At 39.5% G+C, this 16,600-nt stretch overlaps 1 protein-coding gene across 17 annotated transcripts in view; it reads left to right on the forward strand.

Moving 5' to 3' along the window:
* DMD (dystrophin) overlaps positions 1–16,600 on the forward strand; it is a 1,243,922-nt gene that overhangs the window by 1,200,646 nt on the left and 26,676 nt on the right. For 11 of the 17 annotated variants that reach the window (XM_065859822.2, XM_071812091.1, XM_065859817.2 and 8 more), the window contains 5 exons: positions 2,450–2,586; positions 3,367–3,405; positions 8,018–8,083; positions 9,381–9,446; positions 11,995–12,153. In XM_065859822.2, the coding sequence (XP_065715894.1) occupies positions 2,450–2,586; positions 3,367–3,405; positions 8,018–8,083; positions 9,381–9,446; positions 11,995–12,153 (467 nt within the window). The remainder of the gene's footprint in view (positions 1–2,449; positions 2,587–3,366; positions 3,406–8,017; positions 8,084–9,380; positions 9,447–11,994; positions 12,154–16,600) is intronic. The other 6 variants (XM_071812085.1, XM_065859858.2, XM_065859843.2 and 3 more) reach the window with 3 other exon arrangements.

A 16,600-nucleotide genomic window follows, 5' to 3' on the forward strand; every position in this document is an offset into this window, starting at 1 on the left:
TCTGTGCAAACACACCTTTTTAGTGTTTGATTTTCGTGCAGAAGGTTCAGAAGAACGAAGTGGGGTAACAGTCCCAGGAATGTTGAAGCGAAGAATGTTTTATTGTTAAACGTACCTGAAAACACTTAATCCAAATTACAGTCAAATGCAGTGGAAAGTGTTCATATTGAAACCAGACAAGACAGGAATAAATGGCTGTAAATTACACAAGCGAACAAAGTGGACAGAAAGCTGTGCTTTAGTCCATTTATATGGAGACTAAATAGTAAAAGTTTTTCTCTCTTCCCAGCTGATGTGCTCTGTGTGCTCTCCTGATGCCAGCCTGGCTAGGAGCTTTCCTAGCAGGCACTGCAGATGGCAAAGGGAATTCCCTCCTGCTGGGACATGCGAGACCACCTCAGTAAATCCACTTTCCTGAGTCCTCTGGGTGGTCTGAGCATACGTAATACCTCCCTTCCCCAAAATATCTTTACTTCTGAGGAAGTGATACTTAATATTGTTGAAAATTATCTCAGTTTCTGGAAAATACAGGTGCTGCTGTACTGGCTTGTAGGTTCTGCTGTGTCGTTTGTCTGCCAGTCATTGCTCACACAGAATTTTCCTACAAGGCAGACTGACCGGAAAGAAAGCTGAATTCTCTCCAGCTTTACATGAAGCTTGTAGTTGTCATAAGTACAGGGATCTTTGTCCTCTCTGTTAAAGTGTTTCAGCCTCTGTGCAGATCATTTTTCAGGTGCATCCTTAATTTTTCTACCCAGGCAATCGTTAAAATACATCTGCGTTTCAGCAGCACTGTAGAGACTGCCTTGACTGATGGGTCCCAGCACCTCCTTCCTCTCTAAATAGAAGGCATAGAACTCATTAAAAAATGTCAGAAAGATTAACTTTTCCCTCATTTCTTTCCTTCAAATTAGATATGCTGGAGAAGCAATATCATTATGTGGGTCAGGAAGAACTTAATTTACTGTAGCAGAGCAATATTTCAGGGTCGAGTGTCTTTGCGAGGTGCGGAGAAGGGAATGCAGCCTGACTAAGGTAACAACAGTCTTCCATTAAAATTCTTCAGAAAATCTCCCAACTCTTAATCAGGCTCACAAGAAGCCTTGCATCTTCCCTGCAGACATCCTTTGAACTCTTCCTGGCTCATCCAGGTCTTCAGGAAACTAATTCAACTTCGTGCTCCTCTGCTGGTCTCTACAGCAGCGAGGAAAGCTGACTGCAGGCAAGGGAGTAGAAAACTTTGTGCAAATTGTACTCTCCTCGTGGTATTGATCTTAAATTCCTGCTAGCTTCAGATTAAACAGGCTCAGGAAGAAATAACTGATCTAAGAGCTTTCAGCTGCTCCCATCTGCTTTTTGCCTGTCTTTGATTGAAATATTAATGGTAGAGGAGGCTGAGGAGGGAAACTGGAAAGAAAATGTACAGAGAGTAAGGGTCTAACTTTCACAGACTAGAAAGTCCGTGAGATACAGATGACGAATATGTGGTAAGAGTCAGGATCCATCCAGCGAAGCAGCTAACTGGACACAAGGTTGTATATTCTCCATGTTGTCATTTAACCTGGCAGGCAGCTAAACACCACACAGCCATTCACCCCCCTGCACACTTCACCAGTGGGATGAGGGAAAGAACCAGAAAAAAAAGGTCAACCTCGTGGGTTAGGATAAAGACAGTTCAATAGGATAGAAAATAATCATTATTATAATAATGGTGATAATAATATATAAAACAAGTGATGCACAATGCAATTGCTCACCACTTATCGAACCCATACCCAGCCAGTTCCTGAGCAGCAGTTATCCAGCTATCTTTTCCCCAGTTCACATACTGAGCATGATGTCATATGGTATGGAATATGCCTTTGGCCAGTTTGGGTCAGCTTTCTTGGCTGTGCCTTCTCCCAGCTTCTTGTGCATCTCCAGCCTCCTCACTGAAAAGTCCTTGACTTGGTGTAAACATTGCTTGGCAGCAGCCAGAGCATCTGTGTATTACCAACATTCTTTTCATGAGAAATCCAAAACACAGCACTACACCAGCTACTAGGAAGAAAATTAACTCTGTCCCAGCCAAAACCAGGACACTTGTTACAGCCATTTTAGTGCTGAGCAAAAAGCAGACAGAGAGTACTCCAAGCCAGATGAAAAAATGACGAATTCTGGTCCAATTATTGATTGTCCTCTTTAAATCACCTGAGATGAGACATGAGCCTGTCAGGGTTTTTTGGAGCTTCCCTTTTTCCTCCTTCCTCCCCACTAGCAGTGTCACTGTACAGTTCGTTGTAAGGTGACGGTGATATATAAATAAAATTTGCGGTTCTGGAGGTCAAGCCGTTGACAGCTCTGTGTGGTGTGGCCACAGCTCTTCCAAGTGACCCAGCAAAGGAAGAGGCAACTGAAAAATTGTCATAACCTCGTGAAAGATGATTTCATTGTGATTTGTGGCTTTCAGACAACTTCAGGAGAAGACGTCCGTGACTTTGCCAAGGTACTAAAAAACAAATTTCGAACAAAAAGATATTTTGCAAAGCACCCACGAATGGGCTACCTGCCAGTGCAAACTGTCTTGGAGGGAGACAACATGGAAACGTGAGTAGCTCTAAAGTGTCTTAAGTAGCAATTCATTTGGTACGCTCTTTGAGCTTCCCAGCTGGTGCCAACTTCCTTCACTTCCTAAATGCATAAAGCCTCTTCATTTCTTTCATTTCTCTTAACCTCGGCTGGCAGGAAAACACAAGCTGGGGTTCCAATTGCCATTGCCTTTATCTGTTTTTACCTGTCCTTATACAGGAACTTCAACTTCAGTTAATAAAAGAAAAATACTTACCATCTTACTGACAACCTTATAAACTTCTAAGTTTGATATGGCAATTTGGAGACTAATGATGTCTTCATTAAATTTTTATTTTCTTCCAAATAGGTATCTTTCTGTGGTTTTATTTTTTTAATTAAGCTATTGTGTTTGCAAGCTTCCCAACTGATTTCTTCTTTTCTCACCCTATAAATTTAGTCTTATTAAATGGCTTTGATGTCTTTATGGCAAAAAAACCCAATAATGGTGCACATTGAGAAATCAGTGAGTTAACCCAGTTCCCTTTGGTTTTTTTTGTACAAGTTTAATGAGTTATTTAATGGCAATTGCACGCAGCTTGTTCTCGCTCTATCACTTTCTCTTTTCTAATTTTAGATTTCAGTTTTTTCCTCACTTTTTCGTTGGTTGCTCTTCACAGTCATTCATGTTGGTCTGTTGGATTTCTGTTTTTCAGTTGTTGTGATTTTTTTTTTTTTTTTGTTTAATTTTTCTGTAATTATTTTGCTGCTGAGTTTTCTTCTGCCTCTCTCTTCACCTCCTCATTTTTTGTCTTGCAGTCCTGTTACTCTGATCAACTTCTGGCCAGTAGATTCTGCGTGAGTACTTTTGCTGAAGTGTGCTGCTGCTGCCGCTACTGCTGCTGCTGCGTTCCCTCACTTTTTGTTTGTTTCTTTGTTTAGTTTTACATAATTTCATTTCCTTCCTTCTTTATGATAATTTGCTTTGGTGCACTCTCTGAAGGAATGTTTTGATCCCAAATGAGTAGCATGGGATAAACCCAGGAATTCCCAGCAATCGTGGATCGTGTACCGTATACTCTTTCTGGAGTATGTATTTTCATTGAATTAACAGGGATTTTGGTGCTGTCCTACTAATGCTTATGAGAGTTTGTCATTTAAAAGCCTGTGTTTCTTAATAAGTGGTGATCCCTCTGAATGTATGCTAAATGCTTTTTTGAAAGATAGAAGTTGAACTTGATGGATTGAATTCAGTTTCAGGAATTACATTGTTCTGTATATGAAGCTATAATTAGGTTTTATGTGCAACCGTGCACACTTGCACACTCGTGTGCCCCAATTAACCCAAAGCTCACGGAATATTTTATTACATTTTCTTAGATACAGTAAGGTTTGTGGAGGCAGGTTGAAATGGGGAAATGTTTACTGTATTTTTTCAGAAGTTAAAAAAGCAGGATTTTTCAGCTATGAAATGGATTTTCATTCCTGCACCATTCCTACACGTGGATTGTCTTACTGTTGTAGTAATACCCTCAGCATAAACTAAAGATATATACTTATCATTACGGCATTTGCTACTACTAGTGTTACATGGATTATTTTAGAATAATGTTAAATAAGGATTATTTTTAATTCACATATTGATAACAAATGAGAAATGAATATATAGCATTATATATATTTCTATATGGTGAAATGTATATGGCTTGCACCTTTATTGAATTTTTGGTAGAATAAACAATAGTGAAATGTATACATTGCAATATTGATTTATAATTTTCATTTGGAGCACAAAACATTGGGAAGTCAAGTGGAGTGCTCTGCCCCCAGGAGATGTAAGCAACCAAGAAACACATCCAGTACTGCAAACCTCATATGATTGAGGATTCACCCACAGAGAACACAAAAGGCTGGAGCCAGACTGAAATAGAGGGACTTTGAACTTCAGGATGCACTTCTGCTCATAAATGCATCACCTGGGGATGATTGCAGCATAGTACAGTATATACTCAACTGAGGATCTAGATTTCTTACCCTTTAGAACAATTGCGAAATTAAAAGTAACATTTAAAGAAAGCTTGGATAATATGGAATGCCATTGCTGTGTCTGACATAACATGAAATTAGGCTGCCATAACATGCTTGATTCTAATAACTTACAGTAGGAACATCACGGTGAGCCTACACCAATAGCTTCACACCAAAGGTTTGGTGTCAGGGAATTTAACTCGCATGTAATACTTAAAAAAATTCAAGAAATACTGAGAGACAGGATTTGTATGGAGAGGTTGCGGCTTCTGTCAGATCAACTCAGGGATCTTCCTGAGCACAATCCTTTTGTCTGGTCAGACAAGAAAGCAGAAAATTAAGAAATGGATAATGGCTGGAAAGAATTTCTCTTCATTTTGTTTTGCGAACTTTGTTCCTTTCCTTCATGCTAGACCACCAGGCTTACAACGCGATTTACTGAGCTACCCAGGTTTAAAGCTGCTTCTTAGGTACAGGCATGATTCTAGCTTCACCAATCAAACCTCTTATTCTGGTTATTATAAAACTTTCCTGGTTTTGAAGATCGTGCCTTTATTTGGTGCTTTCATGCCAGTTTTCTGGTAATCTTCAAAGTACTCCAGAGAAGCATGACTTGGCAGCATTCAGCAATACTAGTGCTACCCTGACATCCACATGTGATGCATGTGGAACTGTTAATAAATACATACATTTATCTTTTCTACTAGAAGTTAATGATTCTGACTGCTTATTATCTAGTATTTTGCACAGGTATTCTGCTTGCCAGGCATTAAAGGGACACCTCACACTTTTCGTGAGAATTTCTGTCTTTTTACTTGGGCTGTCAGTGACACAAATACAATTTACTTGATTTTGCACTTTCAAGAAGCATCAATTGAAATGCTGAACAGCAAGAAAAGTGCCCTTGTCCTGCCAGCCAGGTCTTTGGGGGTGCAGGGAGTTGCTGGAGGTGGTATTTGCCACTCAGTCACCACTCGACAGGAATTCCCCAGGCTGTTCCTGCAGACCCCAGCCTGAGCAATGCAGCTGTGGAGCCCTTGTAAAAGGGATGGTTATCTTGGCTAAATATTGGCCGTGTCTCTCAGCCTTGTCGCTGACTTCTCCAGCTGATTAGGTGGGCTGAGTGTGTGTGCTCAGAAAGGAAGGACAGGGAGCTCTGGCACAGATGGTCATCTAAGAATATGTCTGCACAACAGCTTGCAATGCAGCACAGTCGTTCTCAGGCTTGCTCAGATGCTGGCAGAAGTGTACCTCTGAGCAGCTAAATTCAACATAAGGGCTGCAGTGCTTCTCAACAGGTTTGCTTTCTTAAGCAAATTTTAAAAAGCTGTTTGAGGTGGGTCTCCATTGCAATAAGTTCTGGAGACAAACCTGAAAATGCAGCCTCATCCCCTGCCTTCAGTTGATGAATAGAATCAGCTTCAACAAGTTACACAACACTGTGTTGTCTTTAAAATATGTATATAGATATGTAGATATATATATATACATATGTTACACACCTTGTTCACTTCTGAAGTTGAGGCTTCGTTTCAAGGCAGCAAGTATGTGATCATGCAGTCAGGCCCATCTTTTGCCTTGCACTTCTGCCAAAAGGGACAACTCTTCATTGCCCAGTTGGTCCCAACCAAGTGCTGTTCCTTTCTTTCAGACTGATACAGATATATGTGTGCGATGCCAGGGTAAGAGGGACTAGGAGAATGATCCAACTGAAAACAAAAGCTACTTCTGGCACAAATTTCCTAGTCTACAGTATTGTCAGCAATATTTGTGTGTGCATTGAAACCAAGACCTCTTCTTTCATTGAAGCAGAAGCTTCCTTAGAGCAGCTTATCATCTGCTGTTTGTCAAGCAAATAAAAAAAATGGGAATAGCATCAATTTATCCAAAAAGCATGCTCTATAACCCACTGCTCTAGATAAATTACATCCTTTTCCCCTCCCTTCCCTTCATTGTAGATGTTCTTACATAAAAGATGCATATCAAGTTGCAGAGAAGCAACTGCCCATCCACACAAATCTCTGCTCTACTGAGAAACTCTGTGAACTGAGTATTTATCCTCTGGTGTGCTGTGGTAATGTTTGAACATGTGATGGGTAAAAGTACAGGTGAAGGTCAAAGATCATTTCAGAACAAATGCGATTTGTGATACTTGGTGTTGTAATGTCTTAAAGAGGAAAAACTCTGCTGTTCTGTGAGAAGAGACATTAATTATTGTTAATTTTGTCTATTCAGCATACAACTCTGAATTTGGAAGGATCCTAATTTTCTAGAGCCATTTGCAGACTGATTAGAAAACGGGAAGATGACCAGTCTAATAGATTTACTGTAGGATTATGAAACTCCTAACATGGGAGCATTACAAACCACAAGATTACTATGGTTTTGGTTTATTAATAGTAAATACAAAACTTAAATGCTCTTGCAATGTGGTGCAATCCCTGCTGGGCAGACCCAGCCTGAACCACAGTATCCAACAATTTAAAACTCCATCCTCAGTCAGGAGTTCCAGAAGGAGAGTTGGCAGAGACAGAATAAAGAGAAGTTGAAATTAGCTAAAATACAAGATTGCCGTACAATTTGAGAAGCTGCATAATTTTTTGTTATTTCAGCACCTCCTGATACATGTAGATTGGCAAAATCCCACATGGCAGCAAAGGGTGCTCACTGAACTGCATGGGCAGTATAATTCAATGGTGACATTTTCCAGAGTTGAGGCTGTAAGAAACAATACTCTAATTCATTAGAAAAGTCCTATAAATTGTTTCCATCAACAAAAAAAAGTGAAGAGGACCTATATACCATCTGATTTGTTGTGCAGAAAAACCAAAATAGTTGACAGTGTCTTCCTGTATAACACACTGATATACAGTTCACTTTACAACCCTGGAAAGACGCTAGGCAAAATCATCAGTTTCTGCAGTGTGTTATTAAAGGCTCATTTGAGACATTTTATGTTTCTTGTATTTATTTCTAGTTGCTCGTGGAGTAGTCCTTCAGGGCTCTTTTAAGTGGGATGTGCTGGAAGCAGGCACTGGAGCAGGGCGGGAGGCAGAGGAGAGGTTCCCAGCAGGGCCTTCACAGCTGGCACAGGGCTGCCTGTGAAACAGGATTTCTGATGAAAGAGACAGGTGTGAAGGGAAAACGGGGGCGGAAGCTCTTCTATAAATCCTTTGGAAAAGGGTTTTTCGGGGATTGGTGTGAAGAAGAGTCATTGCAACAGCCGGATTCCAGAATGGTCAAAATCCCCGGTGTGGTACCACAAAGCGTTGCACCGATGGCTTGAGGAGGCACACACACAGCGCCTGGAATTATAATTTGCTGTTTATCGAACATAGCGTAAGCATAAGGCATAGAGATGTGAGGATGTAGGCATAGCTAAGTGTCTTTTTACTTTTGAAGGGGTATTGTTTGTGATTAATCAGTGTTTTCTGCCTTATAGGCCTGCCTCGTCCCCTCAGCTTTCACATGATGATACTCATTCACGCATTGAACATTATGCTAGCAGGTATGAGTCCAGCTGGACGTTAGGCAGATCTTTCTCTAAACAGTCATTTAAAACAAAAAAAAATTCCAAAGACTAGCTGCTACCTGAGTGCTTCTTAAAGAAACATAGAGCGTCATCATCTGTGGTTGCTGTTAACCAGCCTGTCAACTAACTTGCATGCCAGATCACCTGTGTGGTCAGAAGTGAACTTTAGGTCCTCTGGGATATTTGTTGAGCTGTGCCCTTGGGTTACCAACTTATTAATAGGCTCTTTAGCAACCGAAAAAGGGGTAATGGTTTTAAACTAAGAGAGGGTAGGTTCAGACCAGATATAAATAAGGAAGAAATGTTCTGCAATGAGGGTGGTGAAACATTGGCAGAGGTTGCCCAGAGAGGTGGTAGATGCCCCATCCCTGGAGACATCTCAGGCCAGGCTGGACGGGGCTCTGAGCAACCTGATCTAGTTGAAGATGTCGCTGCTCATTGCAGGGGGGTTGGACTAGATGATCTTTAAAGGTCTCTTCCAGCCCAAACCATCCTATGATTCTATGGGCTTGCATAAGGTTTTGTACTTAATATGGACCCTCGTGTAATCATGCTAATCAGAAGAGCAGAACCCCCTAATCTCTATGTGGATCTCAAGTGTCATTTTAATGTTAAGTAACTTACCTCGTAGAATACCACAAGCAGGCTTTCTCCTTGATTTGGAGGATTAAAATAGTGGTATGTCACTGCTTTAGTTCACTTGTCTGCTTTCATACTGCTCTTAAGAATGAAAAAGTGGGTTAATTGCACAAATATGAAAATGTTTTTCCACCAGGCGAGTAAATTTGCAAGGGTCGAGGTAATGAAAAATAGTTACTCCAACCTCCTCTTTTTCCCTCCCAAAATCACTTGATCAGGAGATATATGTCTGAATTATACAGGACGTTTAGGAGGGGCTGAGTGTTGAAAACCAATGAGAAATGACTGATCACTACAGTTCTGATGACATTGCCAGGTACACAGCAATTTGTGTAATCCTCTGGCATCTTAAGGCCTGCCTTTGATTGTGGAATTAATCATGAGGAGTGGAATATAACTTTAGAGAAAGGATTGAAAACCTAGAAGTGAGTTTAGTAAGGTCATTGTAACAAGTAAACAATTATTTCCAATATCTTATTGCAAAACTTTCTGGTAATCAACAGTGAGTGTAAATTAATTTGAGTTTCAAGTTCATCAAAAACATCATGCTCTTTAATTTTTCAGCCATGTTAGAGCAAATAAAGTTTTTGGAAAACATCATTGGTTTTAGTGAGTCTTGTTTATTTTTCCACAGGCTAGCAGAAATGGAAAACACCAATGGTTCTTATCTAAATGACAGTATTTCACCTAATGAGAGCATGTAAGTAGGCTGTTTTAATATTTTTGACATGTGTTTTCTTGTGAAGGTTAATAACTTTTAATGAAATTCTGTAGTGCTGAATTTGCATGGCCACATACCACATCTGGTTCAATATAATGATGAACTCATGTTCGTTCAATTTCTATCATAGTGTCTAGATTTATGACTTATAGCCATAATCTGTAACCAAAATCATACAGCAGATGATTGATACCTTCAAAATAAAAATTACTAATTTCTTCCCAAAAGTTACGATTTTTTCAGCAAATAGTTCCCATGTTACTGATGTGTTTTAAGGACAAAGATAAAAAGATAACCTTTAACCTTTCTATCTGTACGGCAAACTTAATCATGGTCAAATTGCTGTAAGGTAGAAAATGTTGTGGGCAAAGTGTCATTCAGAAGTTACCGGGGCTAAACAGAAATCTTTGATCTACAAATACCTGAAATACATTGCAAGAGTAAGCCAGGAGGGACTCATCCTCACCGTGAAATACCAGAAGCAGAAAGCTTTAAAGTTGGACTGGTCACTGACAAACATTCATTCTACTTCTTTAAAGTCATAAATAAAAGTTTTAATTTTAAAAAAAGTAATTCAGTCTAATGCTGAGACATTTTTGTAGTTTTCTGACACAGTAATATATTTGTCCATTCTTGGTATTTTCTAGATTTTTTTTTTTAATTGTCTGAATGGAAGGACTTAGAACTAGAAAGTTAACTGTGAGTAAAGTTTCTGAACACAGGACGGAAGCACATAAATCATTGTAATGCTTGAAAATTTGGTCTTAATTAATTACTTTTAGGAGAAGCCATAGTATAGATTCTCAATCAAATACGAAACGACTCAATTCTCAACTTTTCTGAAAGTGTTTTTTTCTGTTCTACATTATCTCATCCTTACCACCACTTAAGGGGTGGGTTTTTAAAAAATTCAGACAGAATCTTCTTTTTATTAAACTTCCAGCATTTAGTTAAAGCACAGTACTCTGGCTGGTTTTCATTCACGTTGAGATTCCAAATTGTTATTATTTTATAGCGTTGGTTGTGAGCCTGCGAGATGTTCTTGGATAACAAAAAAAAAAGATGTTTCTTTGTTTTGAAATAGTTTCTCTTTTGACTTGGTAGGGTTACCTACCAACTTCAAAAGTAAACCCACTGTACAACTAAGTACATTGTTTGAATATATTGGTTCAAAAAGGCGAAAGTTAAAATGGCACATCAAAACTAATGCATATGTAATATCATTTTCCTGCAGTTAATGGAAACTTTGTTTCCAGGTGTGTGACAGTTTTGTTATCATATATGGAATTTCATGTTGTCCTCACTGTAATATTTCAGTGTCCTTAGTCAAAAATCATACATAAGCAGGATCTTTTGTATTACACTTTGGTCTTACTGGTCAATACATTCTTTGGTTGATTAAAAGATGTATTAATATGATTCAGTTAATAAGTTAACCACTGACTGTTCAGTTTATTACTGAGATTGTACTATTAAAATGAGGATAAATCTGTGCTTTTTGGGAGAAATATGATCCAGATAACACATTGTGGGAAAATCAAAGCTCATCATTAGTCTGCAATGGTAATTCTTTCAGGTTTATTTGTCAGGTTATGCCTAAGTATTATTTGTTGACATTCTTCTGGGTTTGGGATTATTTGGATTATAATTGCAGTTAGAGCAATAAATGGAGGCAGTGTGGGAGGAAAAACAAGATTCCCAACAGCAGTGTCATTTCTTTCTGTGCTCGACTTGTGGTGTCAAGAGAAACCTTCCATGATTTTTCACAGTTACTCCTGGTGTGAGCTACATCACTTAGGGCCTGGATGCGTTTCCTTAGCACTTAAAACACCCATGTAATATTGGGAGGTGGTCATGGTCTTCAGAACCGGATTCGCTTTCCTCTTCCAGAGGTGTTTCTGTTTCAAATGCTGGACAGTTTAGGGGGAAATAGAGATCATTTGTATTACATAGAATACATTTGTATTCTTACATTGTACGTCATTTGTAATTACAAATAAAAAAAAAAAAAACAACCTGTGAAAAATAGCATAATTTCATTAGATTAAGTCAGGTTTTTTTATTTCACATCATTTACAATTTCATAGAGAAAAACAGACAGAGGACGCCTTTATTACATAGGGAGAGTTTGTAGGTGTACAAATAAAAGCCTTGCCTTTGAATGCCCCTTCCACAACACAGATGAGGTAGCAGAAGATGGCCTTTTTTCTCAGGCAAATTCCTAATTGAAGTTAGGCAAAAGAGGAAAACTGAGGTTGGCTGTGACAAAATTCGGCTTTAAGTATCTGAAAAGCGGAGAGGAAGAGTGGTGGACTCTGCAGAGAAGGAAAATTATCAAGAGAATAAATGAAACAGTTCAGCAGATTTTGCTTTAAGGTACAATATGTTGCTCTGCTCTTAGTTATGAAGAGTTCAGCAAATCTCTTTGTAAGAAGTGAGAGATGGGGAGTGAATCATCTCCTCGTACTCGCTGCAGAGTTAAAAATGAGGAAGGGAACAGCCTGTTTTATCCTCCTCTGTTTTCCAGCGATGATGAACACTTGTTAATCCAGCACTACTGCCAAAGTCTGAACCAGGAGTCCCCCCTGAGTCAGCCCCGAAGCCCTGCCCAGATCCTGATTTCCCTGGAGAGTGAGGAAAGAGGGGAACTGGAGAGGATCCTCGCGGACTTGGAGGAGGAGAACAGGTGGGTTACGCCGCCAGCTGCCGCAGCCCTCGTGTTTCTTATTTCCTTCTCTTCTGCCTTATTTCCATGATAGTAATGAGCTTCACACCAGTGTTACTTTATTTTGCTGTAATGAAAGGGAAGGGTGTGCAGACATCTGCAGTGCTGTCTGGAAAAGACAGGCAGTTCTTGAAAAGACAGGCTTTTGTCAAAGAAGCTGGCCACTGGGATATATAAGGTTTTGAAATTACCTCAAGTCATTTGAAGTAAAGAATCTGTTAAATATTTGTGCTGTACATTTAGATGGAATTCACTTTGATAGCATGTTGAGGGATAAAATAAGTTGTAAAGTTGCATTTTTTTCAGACAAATGTGATCTTTCATGGTGGTTGAAACTTGAGTCCTCTTTCTGCTTGGTGTTATTTGTTGCCATTTCTTTAGCCTTTCAATATCAAATATATTTTGCCACTTTTAATTTCAAGTTTAGTTGAAGTTGTCTTCATTAATCATAACCTTCTGCCTCAGCTGGATTCTTGCAGCATCACAACACTGCAGTCATCTTTCTGTGGTACTCTGGAGTTTTGGGCCACCAACAGAAAAACTGTTAGATCTTGAAGCTGGCAGATTTGTAACTGCAACCATGAAGTACCAAAATTAGACCGTAAGATAGATAACATTTAGATCTAACAAAAAAAAAAAAAAACCAAAAAAAAGATTTGTCTTCTGCTAGCTATGCTAGCTACAGCTTTTATGGTAAAGTCTATTGACATTTTCATCCACTTTTTTCTTGCTTCTTTAAGAGCTAGGTACTTTTGTTTACATTGAGATTTAATGCAGTAATCATTTACCTTAGGCATGTTAAGAAAATAATGAAAGAATTGTCAGTGTCATAGGTCTTCTCTCCATGCATAAGTCTTCTTTGGACGGTACTAATCAATTATAGTGGTTCCATCACCCCACCATCTCCATGAGACTGTGGTTGGGACTTATTTACCAAGGGCAGAGACTGGACTTGCAGAACAGGTCAAGTTGGTTTTGTCATGGAGAAGCCTGAAATAAGCTATTCTGTCACCTGGAATAGGAGGAAGATTTCGATCTGCCTTGTGCATCCTTCTGGATGTGCATCAGCTACTCCTCTGCAGAAGTCTGTTTTTCTTTATAAGTAATATGCTTCAGCTAGGAAAAGGAAAGAATCTGTGTTCTCCATAAATACCAGTTTTTATTTTTCTGTAAACTTGTCACTGTAAGAGCAACTAATTTAATTAACAATTTGTTTCACACATGCTTTTTTCATTAAAGGTGTCATTTACTGTAAGAGTCACTTTTTTAATCCACCATTATTTTCTCATGCCCTCATGTTTCCAGTTGCATTGCACCTTCTCTGCATTCAGACTACAAAATCTTTAGGCCGGGTTAAGCTGAAGATCAAACTGCTAAAATCTAACTGCTTTCTATGAGCAATTAGTAGCAGAGAAAACAGCTGGAGATGATGTTTCCTGCTTGCATGAAAAACGCTGGCACTATGTCTGACAGACTTATAAATAATAATAAACTGGAGAGTGAGAAATAAAGAGTAAGTGTCAAGAGCACAATATTTTTCAGGAAGATTTGGGAGAATGTAGGGGATCAATAGACGTAAAGGATGAGGAACGTGTTTCAGACAGAAAGCTATAGTAAACAAAGCTCTTGCTCTCTGAACAGCAGGGAGATGTTGTTTGCAACAAACCCCAGACTTCCTATTACATTGAACATAAAGCCCAAGTACTTTCCAAAGTGGAGGAAAAACAGTATTTTGAAATAAGCCATCACACTTTGCATACAGGACTTGGGTAGTTAAGAATTATTGTGTAACTAGCGCCATACAGATATTATAGTAAAATAGCTTAGTTTTCAGGGGATGGTTGTTGCTTTTTAAAACAGCACTAGAAAGAAGAAAAAAAATCATAATGCTTTTCTGTCTGTGTAGAAAATAAGCTGCCCACCAGAAAGGAGGATGGCTTTTAAAGCAGCCTCAATTTAGATTAGAAATGTGGTGTATGAATGTTAGTATAAGCTGGAATTAGACAGCTAAAGAGGCTAAAAAATGGGGGGGGCGGGGAGAGAGGGAGGCTAGGCTTTAAATTTCAGTATGAGCATTATTTAATAACTACTAGTGAGGAATAACATGTTAGAAGATCTCTGTCAGGAATTAGACCCCAAAAATGCTTATTTTGAAGTCTGCCAATCCTGGATTAAAAGTGTTGCAGACAATAATGTTGATTATAACCTGTTGTTTTCTCATTTGTATGGCTAGATGCTCAGTCAGGGATGGGATGCCACCACAAGCCACCTCACCTTTTGTGGATGCTTCAGGTCTCGATGCAGCAGGGACACAATGGTCTGTTTCTGTAGGACTGCGTGGAGGTCACACTGCTGTGATTTTCACTGATGATGACAAAATCATGACTTTTGTCTCAGCAAACCGCTATAAATAACTGGTACTTAAAATGTGAGGTGGATGCTGAAAACTGAACAAGTTCTTGTCCTGATAGCTTGTCACGGCCAGGTAACTATGATATTTTGGAGGAAACACTGATACCTGTTTAGAAAAATAAGCCATTCAGACAGGATGAGTCAGGAACCCTTCATGTAACTTATTTGCCTTTAGAGGGACAAGACTGGTTTTCAGATTTCTATTTTGTAGTCTTTTTCTCCTTTGAGTTTGTGCAAACCTTTTTTGGCTGTTGCCAAAAGTAATCAACAACCTGAGATCTAATTCCTTGTGTGAGCCCCGTTCCAGTGGGTGAGCACATATTCCTTCCCATGCTGATCTGAAAAATGCCCTCGGAGTAAACGTTGTTTATTGCCACAGCATGAAGACTTGGTGAAACTATTGCTTGGAAATGAACTGAACGTGATGCAAATCACGTAGTGACTGTTTAGTCCTCAGCCCAGCCTTAAATCACCTGAACTGTTTGGGGGTGTTGGTTGACAGCCAGCTGAATATGAGCCAGCAGTGTGCCCAGGTGGCCAAAAAGGCCAACAGCATCCTGGCTTGTATCAGGAATAGTGTTGCCAGCAGCACTAGGGAACTGATTGTGCCCTCTAGTTGGTGCTGCTGGGGCCCTACCTCGAATCCTGTGTTCAGTTTTGGGCCTCTCGCTACAAGAAAGACATCTTGGTGGTGGAGAGAGTGCAGAGGAGGGTGACCGAAGCTTGTGATGGGTTTGAAGCACAAGTCTGATGAGGAGCAGCTGAGGGCACTGAGGCTGCTCAGCCTGGAGAAAAGGAGGCTGAGGGGAGACCTGATCGCTCTCTACAACTACCTGAAAGGAGGCTGTAGCACAGAGGGTGTTGGTCTCTTCTCCCAAGTGGCAAGCAATACAAGAGGAAACGGCCTCAAGTTGAGCCCAGGGAGGTTTAGATTGGATATTAGGAAACATTTCTTCTCAGAAAGGGTTGTCAGGCATTGGAACTGGCTGCCCAGGGAAGTGGTGGAGTCACCGTCCATGGAGGTGTTTGAAAGATGTGTAGATAAAGTTCTTAGGGACATGGCTTAGTGCCAGAGTTAGGTTAACAGTTGGACTGGATGATCTTGAGGGTCTTTTCCAACCAAAATGATTCTATGATCTCCATTGTAAATACCACAGGTGGTTTGGCCAGGGCACGTCTCCTAGTTGGTGCAGAGCTGGATTTGATGCTTATGCCTGGGAAGGCACGTGGCTGGCTGGCTACCAGTGTTAGATAAATAGTAATTTTTTTCCTGCCTGTGTTGACCAACTTTTGTTTTTCTGATAATTTTTGACAATGAAGACTTAGCTCTCTGCTGTATCTTGCATTATTTTACAATTAGAGTCAGCACATGCAGTCACTTCTCCGCAGGTCTTGGTAAAGCTGCAGCAAGTACCAACAAGAAGCAATACTACAATATTCAAAACACTTTACTGTCATTTCTCTTTTTCTTCCACTCTCCACGGTTTCTTGCTTTTAAGAAAAAAGCCCTTCTCTTTTTTGCTTTGTATTTCAAATTTTTTTTTTTTCTCTTTTGAGCTGTTTATTGAATTCAGACCTTCACTTGGTTTTCAGCTGCAGTTTCTGGTTTCCGAGTATTTCCATCTTGACATGTTACCTAAATGAAAAAGACGCTTTGAAATTGTAATGTTAAGGTTTTGCTTTTGGACAGTTTAAAAAGATCTGTTGCCTATTTTGAGTTGTTCTGAAATGTGTTTTCTGACTTAGAAACTAACCTAGGTGTGACACAGTCCTGACTGGATTTTTTTTCAGTTCCAAGGGCCTCTTGTTAGATATTCATGATTTATCTGCTAGCATTTTGAGACCTTGATGCTTTTTGTAGCTTGCAAATAGGACTTCCTTAAATAATTTATGGCTAAAATGTGACTGTTAAATAATTTATGTTTACTAAAATGTGAGCATTTTAGAGAATATTTTCAAGTAGTGAAAATGTTTCATTTGAGTATTAGGCCTTCAG

The sequence above is a fragment of the Patagioenas fasciata genome, chromosome 1 (genome assembly GCF_037038585.1).
Source record: "Patagioenas fasciata isolate bPatFas1 chromosome 1, bPatFas1.hap1, whole genome shotgun sequence".
Taxonomy (NCBI): Eukaryota; Metazoa; Chordata; class Aves; order Columbiformes; family Columbidae; genus Patagioenas; species Patagioenas fasciata.